Genomic DNA, 16,518 nt, shown 5'->3' with positions numbered 1-16,518 from the left:
CTGAGACCATCAATAAGAATTTTGGTTAGTCCCAATGAGGAGTTTCGTGGGTGACATATGCTTATTCACAAGGAACAAGAGTGAGACTCACTAAAGTTGCAAAATGCACATAACATCTGGTAGAAAATTTAGGAAAGGGAAAAGTTGAGTTTAATAATTTCTTTACTCAAAACAGTTGCATCTGCCACACTTCACAATGAGTTTAATATATACTGTTACACACAGTAAGTACAAGGCTTTCTAGCAACAATGTCAAAAACTGAGTCTTGTCCTCTGTTTGGAGACTATTATAATGCTCTACTGCCAAAGGCAGTAAATTATGTGTTCCAGCTGTCTGTTCTTCTATTGCTAATAGAAAATAATTCTATTTCCTTTTCTTTAACTCCAGCATTAAGTATTCACTTTAATTTTCCCTACTCCCGATTACTCAATTTATCAATACCCCATTGTGAGAACTGGTGGAAATGCTTATGACTTAAGAACTACTTTCATTTACTTATGACCTGGGACTGCTTTGAACTGGCTACTTATATGTGAAAGGCTTGCACGCCATCTCATTATCAAAGTGCTAAGCCATTCAAGTCTTCCTAAAGTGCATTCATGGAACAATTTTTTTAAATAACTCAAAATAGAACAAACAAGCCCACAAAAATCAGGATAAAATTGGAACCACTCAAAAACACTGTTTATTAAATGGAAGTCTGATCTTGCTACTGTAAATAAATGATATGTTAGGTTCTCAGCAAAGGCTGAAAATTAACTTGCATTAGTTATTTTGGCTCCAAAATAGCTATATTATGAAGAAATATACTCTCTCATCCCCCGTGCCTCCTTTCAAAATTGTGTATGAGGAAAAGTTTTCATTTTTTTTTGTTTTGTTTTAAATGCCCCTTCAGACAAATCACAAACTCAGATATACTCATGAAATCAACTGTTTGCCCTTTCAAAAAAGTAATTATGTAATGAAAACAGCCAAGCAACATAACTTTACAGATATGCTGTACCAAGAAAGGACATACTTTAAGCTTTTTAATTATATTTTTAAGCTTTGCTGAATCTAGACTAAAAACAGAAAGGAAACACTGAATCACCCTTTACATTTTGCATAAGGTCCAACATCTTAGGTCGTTTTTGACTCTAGACAAAAGAAGCCTTCATGAGCACAAACTCTGTGGACCCCTGAGAGATTTGCAACTGCTGAATTTGGTGGAATTTGTGAGAAGTAATATACTAAATTCATTTGGCTGTGAAATGGAAGGTGAACTTTCTGTAGCTGACTGGAAATTACATATAATTTTCTTTTTTAATCAGTCTATCTCCTCCCCTCTCTCTTAGGTGCTAGGACACCACATACTGTAACAAGATGGTACCTAGAATTCACTATAGAGCAAGGATGAACAGTAAACGGCCCACGTGCCAGACATGGTTCGCCAGGGTTAGTCACTGGTGGGCTGCCAGACACGTTATTTAGATGAGTGTCCATAGGTAAACCCAGCTGCTTCCTGCTGCTCCCACTGCCTGGGAATAGGGAACCATGGCCAATGGGAGCAGTGAGTGGCTATACTTGCCGACGCTTTGGTAAATAAAACATCTGGCAGCCCTCCAGGGAATAACCCTGGTGAACAGTGTAACCCATGGGCTGCTTATTGCCTACCCCTCCTGAAGAATAAGGGTGGTGATTGGTTAAGTTACCTGTAATATCACACTCATCTTAGAACTCTTGGCATGGCACTTTGCTATCACCGAGATGTAATTTGTGAAGTCAAAATGGCTGAAAAAACGTAAATCCTGAATGGTAAGAGACTGTGAATCCCAGTGATGACTGCACCAAGTAATATACTGAACAAAAAGCATTCTCAGCCATGCTAGTAGCTGTTTCCATCTCTTCACACTGACTCAGCCATTTTAGGTTTCAGTGTGACACAGAGTGAAGTTTCTGAAATCTTATTATATAAATAATGCGTATGTACAAGAGATGATTAAAACTGCATTGGCAACCTAGTACCTTACAAACAAAAATAATATGAGAACCTTACAATCTGAATTGCAAGCATTATGTTTCTGAACAAGTTCTAGATGAAAAATTATCTGCAAACCATAAAAATATGGTATTAACATAAAAGCAAAGGTATAGAATATTTTAACAATATTATTGTGTATTCCAAAAATCTAACTTTTAAAAAACCGAAATTTAAACAAATGGGAGCATTTACTGAATCTAAAGCAGATGTGATAAAAAAACCTATTAATAAAATCCAGTATGCCATAATAGAAGTCTTTCAAACCGTAGAAAGGCATTTTAAATTTTCAATAGATAGCAAGTATGTAGAAATATGTACAGAGTGTTGTCTCTCCTATGTATTTCCAGCTGCTAAAACAGAGAGCTGAAAATATTTTCAATTCTTTCCTAAATTTACTCCGTTGCCTAAGCACTTACTGTAGTTGCTACAGGGATGTTATATGATCATGAGTAACATGGAGGTCGACACTGGTATAATGAATGGAGACGAAATGACCCAACTGGACAATCTCTATTAGGTTGTAGTCCACACTGTGAAAAATTTGATCCAAAGTGTCCTTGAAAGTTCTTGGGCCACACTGTATTAACATGTAGCAAGATAATTTTCAATTTTAGATGCTCACTATGAACTATACAGAAAACAGGACTATGTAGCACTTTAAAGACTAACAAGATGGTTTATTAGGTGATAAGCTTTCGTGAGCCAGACCCACTTCCTCAGATCAAATAGTGGAAGAAAACTGGCACAACCATATATACCAAAGGATACAATCAAAAAAATGAACACATGTGAAAAGGACAAATCAAATTTCAGAACAGAAGGGAATGGGGAGGGGGAGGTAAATGTCTATGAGCTAATGATATTAGAGGTGATAATTGGGGAAGCTGTCTTTGTAATGGGTAAGATAATTAATGTCTTTGTTTAGACCGAGGCGTAAAGTGTCGAATTTAGGTATGAATGACAGTTCAGAGGATTCTCTTTCAAGTCTGGTGTGAAAAAGTCTTTGAAGCAGGATGCAGGTAATCAAGTTGTTGAGACAATAATACCCTTTCTGGTTGAAATGGCAAGAAACTGTTTTTTCTTTGTGATCCTGTCTAATATCTGTTTTGTGGGCATTGATCCTTTGGCGAAGCGTCTGAGACGTTTGTCCAACGAACATAGCAGACGGACACTTTCGGTGCTAGACTGTGGGGAGGAGCCACTAGGACCCAGAGTGTAGAAAATTGTGTCTGCTGATGGTGCATATGTATTCTCTCTGCTCTAAATACACAGAGATGGTGAAGTGCTGTGCTGGAAGAAGGAGGGCACAAAAGACATAACAGGCAGGCAGGAGAAAAGGTGGCATGGGGGCGTCATTTGAGCTCCCCGCCTCAGGTGCCAAAATGTTGCGGGCCGGCCCTGCCTGCCTGCCATAACACAGCCCTGCCAGACTACCTCCACCCCCACTCATCTTCCAATCCAGCAGGAAAGTGAATGGTGATGAGTGTTGCTGTACGGCTCGGCAGGCGAGGTGTGCGGGTCTAAAATTTGTTGTGTGCAGCTGTGCAGGAGCACAGCTTAGAGGGAATCCTGGAGCCAATAGGATACGCTGTCCACATGCGGGAGCTGTGCAAAGCTAGGTACTGTGGTCTACTGGACTTTTAACAGCACAGACAATTGTGCTGACTGGAATCACCAGGCACCATTTTCAACCAGGCATTCCTACCCCTGGACACCTGGCAACTCTACCTCTTCCTCCCCTACCCTCTCTGTTAACTAGGAAGCAGCAGATTGTGGCTGCTCCAGAAAACCTGTTGCCTGGGAAGCTGCAGGTTGGAGCTTTTCCACCCTTCCCTTCCCAGCCTCCAGAGCTGTTGGCTGGGGCTGCTCCAAGCTCCTCTCAACCCCAATGCTTCCCACTCTGCCCAGAGGTATGCAATTAATATGGTAATTTTGTTTTAAGATAATCACGGATGCTAACTGCAATTAATTAACAGCCGTAATCAAAGTATTTAGAAAACAGAAAGGAAAAAAAAGCTACCCAACATACAAATGTGCCATGCTATGACTTAGATTTCAGGATTTTTTACTTACGGCTTTTTTAAAAAAAATAGAATCTTTAGGAAAACAAGATAATTAGAACACAAGAATGGCCACACTGGGTCAGATCAAAGGTCCATCTAGCCCAGAATCTTGCCTGCTGACAGTGGCCAATACCAGATGCCCCCTAAGGAAGGGAACACACCAGGTCATCATCACATGATCCTTTTCCTGTCATCCATTTCCATACAGAGGCTAGGGACACGTTCCTACCCATCCTGGCAAATAGATTCATGGAGGTTAGGTCCATTAATGGCTATCTAGCTCTTTTTTGAACCCTGTTAAAATTCTAGTCTTCACAACATCCTCTGACAAGGAGTTTTACAGATTGACTATGTGCTGAATGAAGAAAAACTTTCCTTTGTTTGTTTTAAACCTGCTGCCTATTAATTTCATTTGATGACCCCTAATTCTTATATTGTGGGAATAAGTAAATAACTTTTCCTTATTCACCTTTTCCACACCAGTCTTGATTTTATAAACCTCTATCATATCCCGCCTTAGTCTCCTCTTTTCTAAGCTGAAAAGTCCAAGTCTTTTTAATCTCTCTTCATATGGGACGTGTTCCAAGCCTGTAATCATTTTTGTTGCCCTTTTCTTAACCTTTTCCAATGCCAATATATTCTTTTTGAGATGAGGCAACCACATCTGTATGCAGTATTCAAGATGTGGGTGTACCATGGTTTTATACAGAGGCAGTAAGATGTTCTCTATCTTATTCTCTATCCCTTTTTAATGACTCCTAACATTCTATTTGCTTTTTTGGCTGCTGCTGCACACTGAGTGGATGTTTTCAGAGAACTATCCACAATGACTCCAAGATCTCTCTCTTGAGTAGTTGTAGCCAAATTAGTTCCCATCATATTGTATATATAGTTTGGATTATTTTTTACCAATGTGCATTACTTTATATTTATCAACATTAAATTTCATTTGCCATTCTGTTGCCCAATCACTTAGTTTAGGGAGATCTTTTTGAAGCTCTTCACAGTCTGCTTTGGTCTTAACTATCTTGAGCAGTTTGGTATCATCTTCAAATTTTGCCACCTCACTGTTTACTCCTTTCTTTAGATCGTTTATAATTAAGGTCAATAGGTTTGGTCTAGGACAGACCCTTCGGAGACCCCCCTAGTTACTGTTCTCCACTCTGAAAACTTACCATTTATTCCTAACTTTTGTTTCCTGTCTTATAACCAATGATCAATCCATGAAAAGACCTTCCCTCTTGTCCTATGACAACTCACTTTACTTAAGAGCCTTTGGTGAGGGACCTTGTCAAAGGATTTCTGAAAACCTAAGTATACTATGTCCACTGGACCCTCTACCCTTGTCCACATATTTGTTGACAATAGATTAGCAAGGCATGATTTCCCTTTTCAGTAACCATGTTACTTTCCCTCAACATATTTATATTCATCTATGTGTCAACTAATTTGCCCAGTACTGATGTTAGACTTGCCGGTCTGTAATTGAAAACATTTGAAAAGATCACCTCTAGAGCCCTTTTTAAATAATGGCGTCACATTAGCTATCTTCCCATCATTACACATAAAAGCTGATTTAAAGGATAGGTTACAAACCACAGATAATAGTTCCGCAATTTCACAGTTGAGTTCTTTCAGAACTCTTGGGTGATTGCCAACTAGTCCAGGTGACTTGTTACTGTTAAGTTTATCAATTTGTTCCAAAACCTCTTCTAATGACACCTCAATCTGAGACAATTCCTCAGATTTGTCACCTAAAAAGAATGGCTTAGATTTGGCAATCTCCCCAATATCCTCAGCTGTGTAGACCGAATTAGTTTCTTCGCAATGACTTTATCATCTTTGAGTGCTCCTTTAGCATCTCGATCATACAAGGATCCCACTGCTTGTTTAGCAGGCTTCCTGCTTCTGATGTACTTAAAAACATTTTACTATTACTTTTTGAGTTTTTAGATAGCTGCTCTTCAAACTCCTTTTTGGCTTTTCTTATTATATTTTTACACTTAATTTGACAAAGTTTATGCTCCTTTCTATTTTCCTCACTAGGATTTGACTTCCAACTTTTTAAAATATGTCTTTTTTTCTCTTGCTGCTCCTTTTACTTGGTTGTTAAGCTATGGTGGCACTTTTTTGGTTCTCTCACTGTGATTTTAATTTGGGGTATACATTGAAGTTGGGCCTCTATTATTTGAAAAGTTTCCATGCAGCTTGCAGAGAGTTTATTTTTCTCACTCTACCTTTTAATTTTTGTTTAACTAACCTCCTCATTTTGTGTAGTTCCCCTTACTAAAATTATATGCCATAGTGTTGGGCTATTGAGGTGTTTTTCTCACCACAGGGATGTTAGATTCTTTATATTATGGTCACTATTTCCAAGCTGTCCAGTTATATTTTGGACTAGATCCTGTGCTCCACTTAGGACTAACTCAAGAATTGCCTCTCCTCTTGTAGGTTCCAGAACCAGCTGCTCCAAGAAGTAGTCATTTAAGGTATCAAGACATTTTATCTCTGCATCCCATTCTGAGGTGACATGTCCCCAGTCAATATGGGGTTAGCTGAAATCCCCTACTATTATTGAGTGTTTTATTTTGATATCCTCTCTAATCTCCCTTAGCATTCCATAGTCACTAACACTGTCCTGATCAGGTGGTCATAATATATCCCCATTGTTATATTCCTATTATTGGAGCATGGAATTACTATCCACAGAGATTTTATGGAACATTTTGGCTCATTTAAGATTTTTACTTCATTTGATTCTACATTTTCTTTCATGTATAGTGCCATTCCCCTACCAGCACGACCTGTTCTGTCCTTCCAATATATTTTGTATCCCGGTATGACCGTGCCCCATTGATTGTCCTCATTCTCCCAAGTTTCCATGATACCTATTATATCAATATCCTCCTTTAACATGAGCATTTGTGTATAAGCACTTTAATTTGTCACTATTTATCTGTCTGCCATTTCCTGATGTGTTAGACTCTTTCATTTGATTGTGTCTCATCTAATCTGACCCATACTTCGATCCTCTCCTCCTGACTAGAACATAGAGAATCTCTGTTAATAGACTCTGTCCTAAGAGATGTCTGTGTCTGATCCATATGCTCCTCTGAACCTTTTCCCCAGTCCTTAATTTAAAAACTGCTCTACAACCTTTTTAATGTTAAGTGCCAGCAGTCTGGTTCCACTTAGATTTAGGTGGAGACCATCCTTCCTGTATAGGTTCCTCCTATTTCAGAAGTTTCCCTAGTTTCCTGATAGCCCCTGCTCCCTGGCCAAGACTTGACCAGTGGGTTCTAGATTTCAAATTTTCATTAAGGAACTCACAGCTTCCAACTACCAGGCTCATCACGTGGTCATTCAAGCGATCAGATCAGACATGAATTTCCAAACAAACAGACAGACAAACACAAGCTCAGCACACACTTTCTTTCAGGCAACCAGCAAGTAAACCCCCAAACAGAGTCACACATACTACAGACAACCACTTACCCCAAAAGTGACAAGGAGTCCTGTGGCACCTTATAGACTAACAGATTTATTGGAGCATAAGCTTTCGTGGGCATAAGCTTTCGTGTTAGTGCATCTGATGAAGTGGATCTTCGCCCACGAAAGGTTATGCCCCAATAAATCTGTTAGTGTATAAGGGAATGTCTATACCTGCACCCTAGTTTGAACTAGGGATGCAAATGTAACCATTCAAAATAGTCAGTGAAGCGGGAATTTAAATATCCCGCGCTTCATTAGCATGATCTCGCCGGCGCGTTACTCCGATCAACAGCTGTTTCGAAAGTGAAAGTGTGCGCTGGGACGCGTTAGTTTGAACCAAACCCCTTGGTTCGAACTAATGTTACTCCTCAATGAGTAGTAATGTTAGTTCGAACCAAGGGGTTTGGTTCAAACTAACGCGTCCCAGCGCGCACTTTCACTTTCGAAACAGCTGTTGATCGGAGTAACACACTGGCGAGATCATGCTAATGAAGCGCAGGATATTTAAATCCCCGCTTCACTGACTATTTTGAATGCCTACGTTTGCATCCTTAATTCGAACTAGGGTGCAAGTGTAGACATACCCTAAAGTGCCACAGGAATCCTCGTTGCTTTTGCAGATTCAGACTAACACGGCTACCCCTCTGACACTTACCCCAAGGGTCCCATAATCGCTCCTCCTTCACCAAGAGAACTCTCTCATGAAACTTTCTGTTAGCTGCCCCTGTTCACAAAGCTCCCATAGAATTGTTAAAGAAAAGCAACAATTCTATTTTCCTCTCAAAGACACAAATGCCAGCTAAAGCCTTCTGTAATAGCATGAAAAATCCAGATAATGGGATGCAACATTTTTCCAGACCTCAGATAATGATCTAAAATGAACAGCTTGCTCTCTACCAGCAAAAACAGTTTTTAATCACATAAATTAGTATACTTATAAAATGCTCCAACCTTCTGTTTATCCAGTATCTTCATAGCATAATACTGATCTGTGGATTTATATTTCACCAACATAACTCTCCCAAATGATCCTGTTCCAAGAGTTTTTTGTCTCTCAAAATCATCTAGGCCAGCAGTATTCTAAATGGGCACAATAAAATAGAACAGATTAATAAATAACAATTACAGTTTTCATACATAGAGACAGGAAAAGTAGTAACTTATCAAAGAGAATGGATGCAATTTCTTGTCAAAATTAAAAAACTAGAGCACTAACTCATGTTAATATTATTTCACACATAGAACCTGGAGAGATTTGTAATATTTCATTAAAACAAAGGGATTTAATTTGTTTAAAAATGACAAGAAATATCGCTATCAAGATGGTATGTTTCTAGCAGTGAGAATTTAACTGCAAACATCATAATACACACACACACACACACACACACACACACACACACACACACACACACACACACACACACAAAATCTGCAGAAGATTACAGTCATCTTCAAGTTTCCATCCTTAAGTGCTAAAAAAAGAATTCTATTTGGAAATGTGTTGAGGAACTATTATTCATACATTGTGTAAAATCCATATTTGAAATATCTATTACCACAATATTTGAATGCTATTTGAAAAGTAATTAAAATTACAATTCTTTCTCCAAACAGGAAGTATATACTACCCACTCTCACTCATCAACAAGGAAATTTGTCCCTAGATCCAAAAGATCTAGAGAAATTTTCAAGAAGAATGTCCAGGATAAACCAAGGACTCCTGTTATAAAAAGCTTGTTGTAGCATGTCATAAGAGTGGTGAGATTCAAACTATTAAATTGTCAGTGAGAATGAATGTCATAGCAAGGAACCCATCACTAAATATGCTCTTCCTCCCAGCTTCGGAGACTTACAACCAAAGCTTCTTTGCTGACCTAAACTACAATTACAGAAAATGGGTTTAAATCCTTAGCATAGACTCAACAGCTTTTGTACAGAAAATGTCTTTGATTTTCTGTAGGGTGCAAAGTCATATCTGAGTTCTGAATACTGAACTCACTTCCAGAAAAGATACCAGTCAGACTCATACAATGCATCTATATTTTAAATTATGCTTCCTTACCTGAGGGGGGCTTTCCCATTTTCTTAAGAAATCTTCTTTGGCTTTGGCTAGGAACTCTTTCACTGAAAATACAAAAAATATTCCCTTAAATCCAATTCACTAAACATGTAATGTGGAAGATTGAAACATGTATCTATTAAGTAGAGCTGCTTTAAATAAAAGTACATGATAAACTGCTCTTCAGTTTGTATATACCAAATAGATAAACTGCCATTACTAAAAAACAAAGCAAGCATCAGTGTCCCTAAAATTTCTACAGTATCTCCAGTAGACCCTTAACTCTTTTGGGGTACTACGTATTTTGACATAAATTACTTAATCTATTCTAAATCTAAATGGTCCACAATACTATACACACAAGCAGTCTCTTTAAGGTGATGTTAAGCATTCTTAAATTGAATGGGAAAAATGCCTTTTGCAAATAATTTATATTTATCAAAGGCAACATTTTAAAAAAGTTTTACTTTCAATAATTTGAGTTCAAAATAGTTCTTATTGCTCCCCTCCCCCCCATCACCTTTAGTTAAAGGCTGATTGCAGCAGAAGTACAAATTGTACAGCATTATTGCAAGATGACAAAGACAAAACAGGGCTACAACAACACTGCACATTAGAGATGCCCACAGTCAGAGAATAAACTTGTAAGGTATTATTTTTTCATTTGAAATTAAACCAATTAGTAATGTACAATTCTGGATGATTGTTTAAAATGTGCACTAGCATTCCATAATCCTAAATCACTTTTCAGATATTTTAATCCTAGATGGAAGATCTTCAGCAGCCAGATCTGTGTGGGGTATTTTATATATGCAGTGAAAAACAGAGGCTTTTTTCAGTTTTTATTGTTATTCTGAAACATTCAAAGAATCACCATGAAAAAATCATGCTTATTTTGTTCTCTTGGGGTCATGCCACATAATCAGATGATCAGGGGTAGGTTTTCTGTATGGATGAGTTTTGCTATATGTAATTTATAAAAAAAAAAAACAACAACAATATAATCAGGCATTGTCTGAATAGGATTCAGAATAATAATTTTGAGAAGTGTATTTTCAATTCTACTGCTTTAAGAAATAAAGCCAAACTTCGTTTTATGATTTGCTAAAAACAATAATGTGAGGAGAAGACAGAATGTTCCTATTGTTTGTTTCCTCAGAATATTATTGCCTCATCTAAATGGATATTTTTATAAAAATTCTTCTACCATTGCTCTAGTACTGGTGCAGCTCCAGCAGTGCTAGCAAATAGTTGTATCCATAAAGCAGACCAGCCACTTTTTTTTTAACCACCATGCTACCTAGAACAGAAGTTAGACGACACTGGGATAAGAATACCATTGGCTGGTCTGCACTACTGGCATAGCTGGAGATGCATCAGTGCAGAAGGAAATTCAGAAAATTCTCAGAATAGTTACAGGTTGAACCTCTCTAGTCGAGCACCTTCAGAAACTGACTGGTACTGAGCCAGAAAATTTGCTGAACCATGGGAGGTCAATATTGTCTAGCAGCATTACCAACACCTCCACCGCTTACTGGGCTCTTAGAAGACATTTAGGGGTAAATTAGAGCTAAATAACAGCACAGAATGCTGAGAGCCAGGACTGGTGGCTGTAAACAAACTTTCTGGGACCACGGGAAACTTGGCCACACTTAGAATAAGTGGATATCGGGCTAACTAAAATCATGCCGGACCATGGATGTTGCTGGACTAGAGTGTGCCTGATTAGAGAGGTTTAGAGAGGTCTTGATGTATATTTTAAATTCAGTGTTTTTATGTTTCTAAGTCCACTAATGTCTATTTACACACTAGTGTATGCAAAAAGTATTTAAACATGACAAAATGCTAATTAATTGACTATTAGCATATTGTGTTGAAGCATTAAAAAATGCTCAGACCATTGGTTGGGAACCTGTGTTTAAAAGAAAGCATAAGTAGCGCTCACTGATTATTCCTTAACCCTTAACTTCATTTTTTCACAGAATGTTAGTATAAAAGGACCCAGGTATGATAGAGTGTTGAGGAATATACATTATCCTTGGTTTTAGAACCATGCAAACAGAGACACAGTAGTCAGTATTTTAATGAAGAAATTACTCACTGTTAGAGTAAATTAAAATGAAATATTTTAGTGACTGATCTGTAAAATAATTAGCACATCCCCCTTGAATAGGGGAAATAAAAAAACATTCCCTTTGCCTTTCAAGCAATGTACCCTTTTACCTAAGCTCATTTAAGGAGAGTAATGAGTAAAGGCTTCCCATGGCATGAAATTCCTCCTTATTAAAAGAGAAACTACGAACATTTGGTTTCACACTTGACTGAGCCAATAGGGAAAGAATAATAGGGTGGCAGTTTTTTAACCGTGTTTTATAAACCTATCTTTGAATTAAATTCAAGTAACCTCAAAAATATTTCATGTTAATAAAGACAGGGGAAATATGTTTTGTTTGGGGACTGGGTTTTTTTGGAAGTAGGTGGAAGAACATAAAAACGTGACATTATATAAAGAGGTATAGCTGAGACTATAAGGAATAATTTTGCCCCTCTATTGCAGAGCAGACCTAAAAATTTAAAGAAATTTTGTGATTCCTCACTGAATCATATTCTTTCTTTGACATTGTTGGCTTCATTCAATATCCTCAGGGTATCTGTCACTGTCTATTTAAAATATATATAATTCCATACTTAATTGCACAGAAAAATTCTGAATTAGGGCATTTCACAAATAATCATTTTTTTCTACTCTATTCTGATTAGGGACTAAACATGCTAAATATTTAAAAAAACATTCTGGCAAGAGCTTCAAGTTGAGTGAAACAGGAGAATAAATGCTGTTCAACTTCAATAGGTCACAGAAGTTTTTCTTCCATATAAATCATCCATATTATCCTACATCGCTTTTGTCTGCTCTCTTCAGAGGCAATGATAAAAATAGTTTCTTCAAATAAAGTTTCTGGATCCCACCTGTTTTTCCTTTAAATATGCTTATTTTAAACATTAATGGCATGTTACAATGTTACATAGAGGATGTTACAAATAATTGGGGTGAAACATCCCTATCATAAAAATATCTGGCGGTAACATTTGCAAAAAAAAAACCCCAAACAAACAAAAAAGGAAATCACCTAAGTGATTTAGGAGTGCAAGGCTGTCTACCCTACAAACTTTTGATGGCACAGCTATGTGGGTCAGGGGAGTGAAGAGATGTGATCCCTGAACAACAATGATATGCTCACAAAAACTGTAGATACAACTATTATTGGCAAAGCCATACTTTTACCAATATAGCTTGTTTAGCTCATGGGAGCACACTTTACTATACTGGTAAAGAACTCAACTTTATGAGTATTACTGTGTCTTTACTAACAGTTTTTTGCCTGCATAGTATACTAATAGCCCTACTCTGGCAAAAAAATTATAGTGTAGACATAGTCTAGGTCCCATTTTTCACTGCTACCAAGCTTCCTAAGGCCCTGTGAAATTTAAATGATTATCAGTGTGATTTAACCACTTAAGTACCCAAGAAACTTTCAAAAAATGGAAATTAGGCAGTTTTGAAAATTTAAACTCTGGTCTCAGAACACCAACACCTGCATTTAAGGTATTTTTAGATATTGTTTTATAAAATACATAGGATCAAAAGAGCATACAACATTTTTTTTGGAGTGCCAAGCTGTGACAAGACCATGTAAAAAGATAGATTTATCACATAACTATTTCCAAGTTACCCTCATGTGCACATTTTAGCCATTTTTCAATGTTATGATTGGACTTGTTAGGTTTTTTGATCTTTGTTATTTTATAACATAGTCTGTGACTCTGGGCTCTAATGAAAGAATGAGCATACCAAAGGTCTCTATACGTTCACCAAGGGTTTGCAGGAACATTCACCCACACAGATGAGATGATCAAGAGAGGAAAGAAAGAGAAAAAAGTTTTATGCATTTCCAAACACATACAGAAAGCAAATTCATTCCAACCTGCTCTCCTTATCCCCCCAAAAAGGGACACGAGAAGGAACCAATCTTTCCTCACATAGGGATAATGGATCATGCTATATCAAAGAATGTTTGAGTAAAAAGTACTAAAGCAAAAACAAACAAAAAACACAACACAACTTCACACAGCTAAATGCTAATCTAGGAAGAGAAGGGTTGCATTAAAAAGTTAAAAGTGAAAAGTCAAGAAGAATATAATAAAAATCAGTTTGCAAAATTATTGAAGACTGAGTGTTTTTCTTTAAGTTAGCCAGCCACAACCCAATTATATAAAAAATAAATAATAATAAACAGAAAAGAGATTTACTGCATGATACTGGATTCCAACTACTGTAATCTTCTGGAAAACAGGGGGTGGGGGAGGTGGGCAGTTTACCTTCCTTTGTAGCATAGGAAACAGATTACAAACAGATTGGAAAGTTCTCTTAGAACTTGATTTGAGGACATTGGTAACTCAGCCAGAGAGTGTGGGTTTATGGGCAAGGTTCTGTATACTAGATGATGAGAGCCTCTTCTAACTTAAAATGTATGATTTTTTTTCTGCCCTTCACCTTGCTTTAAGACAGTTTATGTGAGTGGTACAGTGAGTGCTGACTAGCTCAGAAATAGAAGGCAATACCACCAAAATAATTCAGAATAAAATTTCAGTCTCATTATTGTACAACAGAGCAACAAATACCTTCAAAATGCTGATTTTCATGACTGAACTTAAAGTGCATGTGACATTTTCAGCTGCAGTGTAACATTTTATGAGTATTAGATGTGCTATTTGATTACTATATGCATATACAGAGTTAATTTAATAGCAGGACTGTCAGGAAATGCACTCAGAACATTGGTGCACACTAATACACACTTCTCCAACAAACTTTATAGACAATGAGATTCATTTTGATGCTTATGCTTGACCAGCTGCAGAATTTACCAAAATGGTTTTGGACCAGCAGGATTAACAAATGCCTGGGAAGAGAGAACAGTGAATAACTAATTTAAAAGAACACACATTCTCTCTTGGGATATGAAATTGTCAGAGAGACTTGAGAGGAACAGACTGGGACCCAGGCTCTCAGAAGTTAAGTGTCTGAGGTAAGCCTGAGGTACCCTAAGCCTCTCCACAAGATAAATGTGTGCAGATTTTTTTTTAAAATAATTTTTCTCTTGTGCCTCGACGTTTTCCCTCCTGTTAGGATTAAACGATATTCTGTTTTAAAGAGACAATTTGGGTCACTGCATTTATTGTTGGCCACAAGCTCCTGAAAGGAAAAACTGCAGATTCTGAGCCAAGTGAGGACTGTTGGAGTAAGCAGATTCAGTACAAAGGGTACTGCATCCTAAAGCCTAATGTAAGAATGGGAGAATAGTGGAGAGTCCACTAAGAGAGATTAAGTCCGGAGGTCTCACACACTACAGAACAGGTGAGAGGTTCAGCTAGTACTGAGCCACAACAATATGAATTACTCTGCCTTTCTTCCCCTACCTCTCCCCAACCTGAACACAGAGAGATGTATTTGTTTTTCCCAAGTACAACCCACCCACTCCCATAAGCCAACATGCCAGAAGTTGGGGGTGGAGGAATTTATGGATAGGATCATGGAAAGAAAGCAAAAATTAAACTGATCAAAACTAAACACTGAGCATTACAAACCTCCCATCTGCTGTGCTAAATGCCAGTTTCTGCTTGGCATTTAGCATGCCCTTTATCAACACACAATTTAATTGCAATTTCAGAGACTGTGATATAATCATTTAAAATCTGCCATGATAATCAGTGTAATAAAAAATACGTTCTATAAAGTCTCTATTCTACTCTCCAACTACTAGCACAATATACAAATACATGTAGAGAATGCACGGGATAATCTTGTTTCAAAAAACAATATATTTATTTAGTTCAATCTGTGAGAAATAGCAATCACTTAATTTTATAACACTAAAGTTACCCTTTATACAGATAAATATGAATGCTTTATGACTGAAACATGATACACTAACAACTGGAAGAGCGGAACAGTCTAAATATAGGACTATCCGCTAGAGTTCTAAGTCCATCTTTTATATGCATTCACTCTGTGGTCTTGACCAAGTCATAACCTCCCTACCTCAGTCTTCCCTCTCTGAAATGGGGATAATTTGAAAACTCATATGGCTTAAGTGTGGATTTTATAAATCCTTGTAAAAGTCTTTGGAGCTGAAAACAGACATTAGTGCTATGTATTAGGATGTCTCCCAGGAGATCAATTAGCTATGTAATTAATCTCCAAATAGAAACTGAAGGACCTTACGCAACTGATAAAAATTCAACAAAAGCAAAATATCTGAATTTTGGCAATGTGAAAAATAGCTGGTAAAAATAAAATCCAGTGAGACTGGAGCATGGTACAAGCAGAGCTAGTCAGCTGATGCAAATACAACTCTCTGTGGCTCCTGGAGTTTTGATTAGGGTCTTCCATGGTAGCCTTTTCCACAAAGTGTCCAACATTTTCATGCAGGATTAAAAATTAAATGATACACCTTAAATGGGTGGAAAGTCAATGAGCATTGCAGGAAGTGGTGGTTTCCTAAAGGAAAAAATACAGGTTAAATATTGCCATTTTGAAGCTAGTGAATTAGTTTATTATTAAAGTAACAGAATTTTAGGTAAAACTCTACATGTAGAACACCAGGCTGAGAAATATTTCATAGTCTACAAATTGTGCTTTTTGAGCCTTGTAAACTTGGAGATTTCCTAATCTCATGATGATAGGTTTCCTTACATTAGTGGCAATGAGTTCAATTTAAATACAGTATCTAAATCACACCCTGAAAATTAAAAATCAGACACCTACTATTCATAAACTGTTATGAAACATGTGCAGGGGTCATACCAACAAACTCCTTAA

At 37.3% G+C, this 16,518-nt stretch overlaps 1 protein-coding gene across 4 annotated transcripts in view; it reads right to left on the bottom strand.

The window, feature by feature from the left end:
• PRKACB (protein kinase cAMP-activated catalytic subunit beta) overlaps positions 1-16,518 on the bottom strand; it is a 128,527-nt gene that overhangs the window by 28,094 nt on the left and 83,915 nt on the right. For all 4 annotated transcript variants that reach the window (XM_075936350.1, XM_006120295.4, XM_006120294.4 and 1 more), the window contains 2 exons: positions 9,642-9,703; positions 8,528-8,656 (listed from right to left, as the gene is read on the bottom strand). In XM_075936350.1, coding sequence (XP_075792465.1) covers positions 8,528-8,590 — 63 coding nt within the window. In that variant the 5' untranslated portion in view covers positions 8,591-8,656; positions 9,642-9,703. The remainder of the gene's footprint in view (positions 1-8,527; positions 8,657-9,641; positions 9,704-16,518) is intronic.

Source organism: Pelodiscus sinensis, chromosome 9 (genome assembly GCF_049634645.1).
Source record: "Pelodiscus sinensis isolate JC-2024 chromosome 9, ASM4963464v1, whole genome shotgun sequence".
Taxonomy (NCBI): Eukaryota; Metazoa; Chordata; order Testudines; family Trionychidae; genus Pelodiscus; species Pelodiscus sinensis.
The sequence above is the reverse complement of the archived record's forward strand: the minus strand, read 5'-3'. Positions and strand labels throughout refer to the sequence as shown.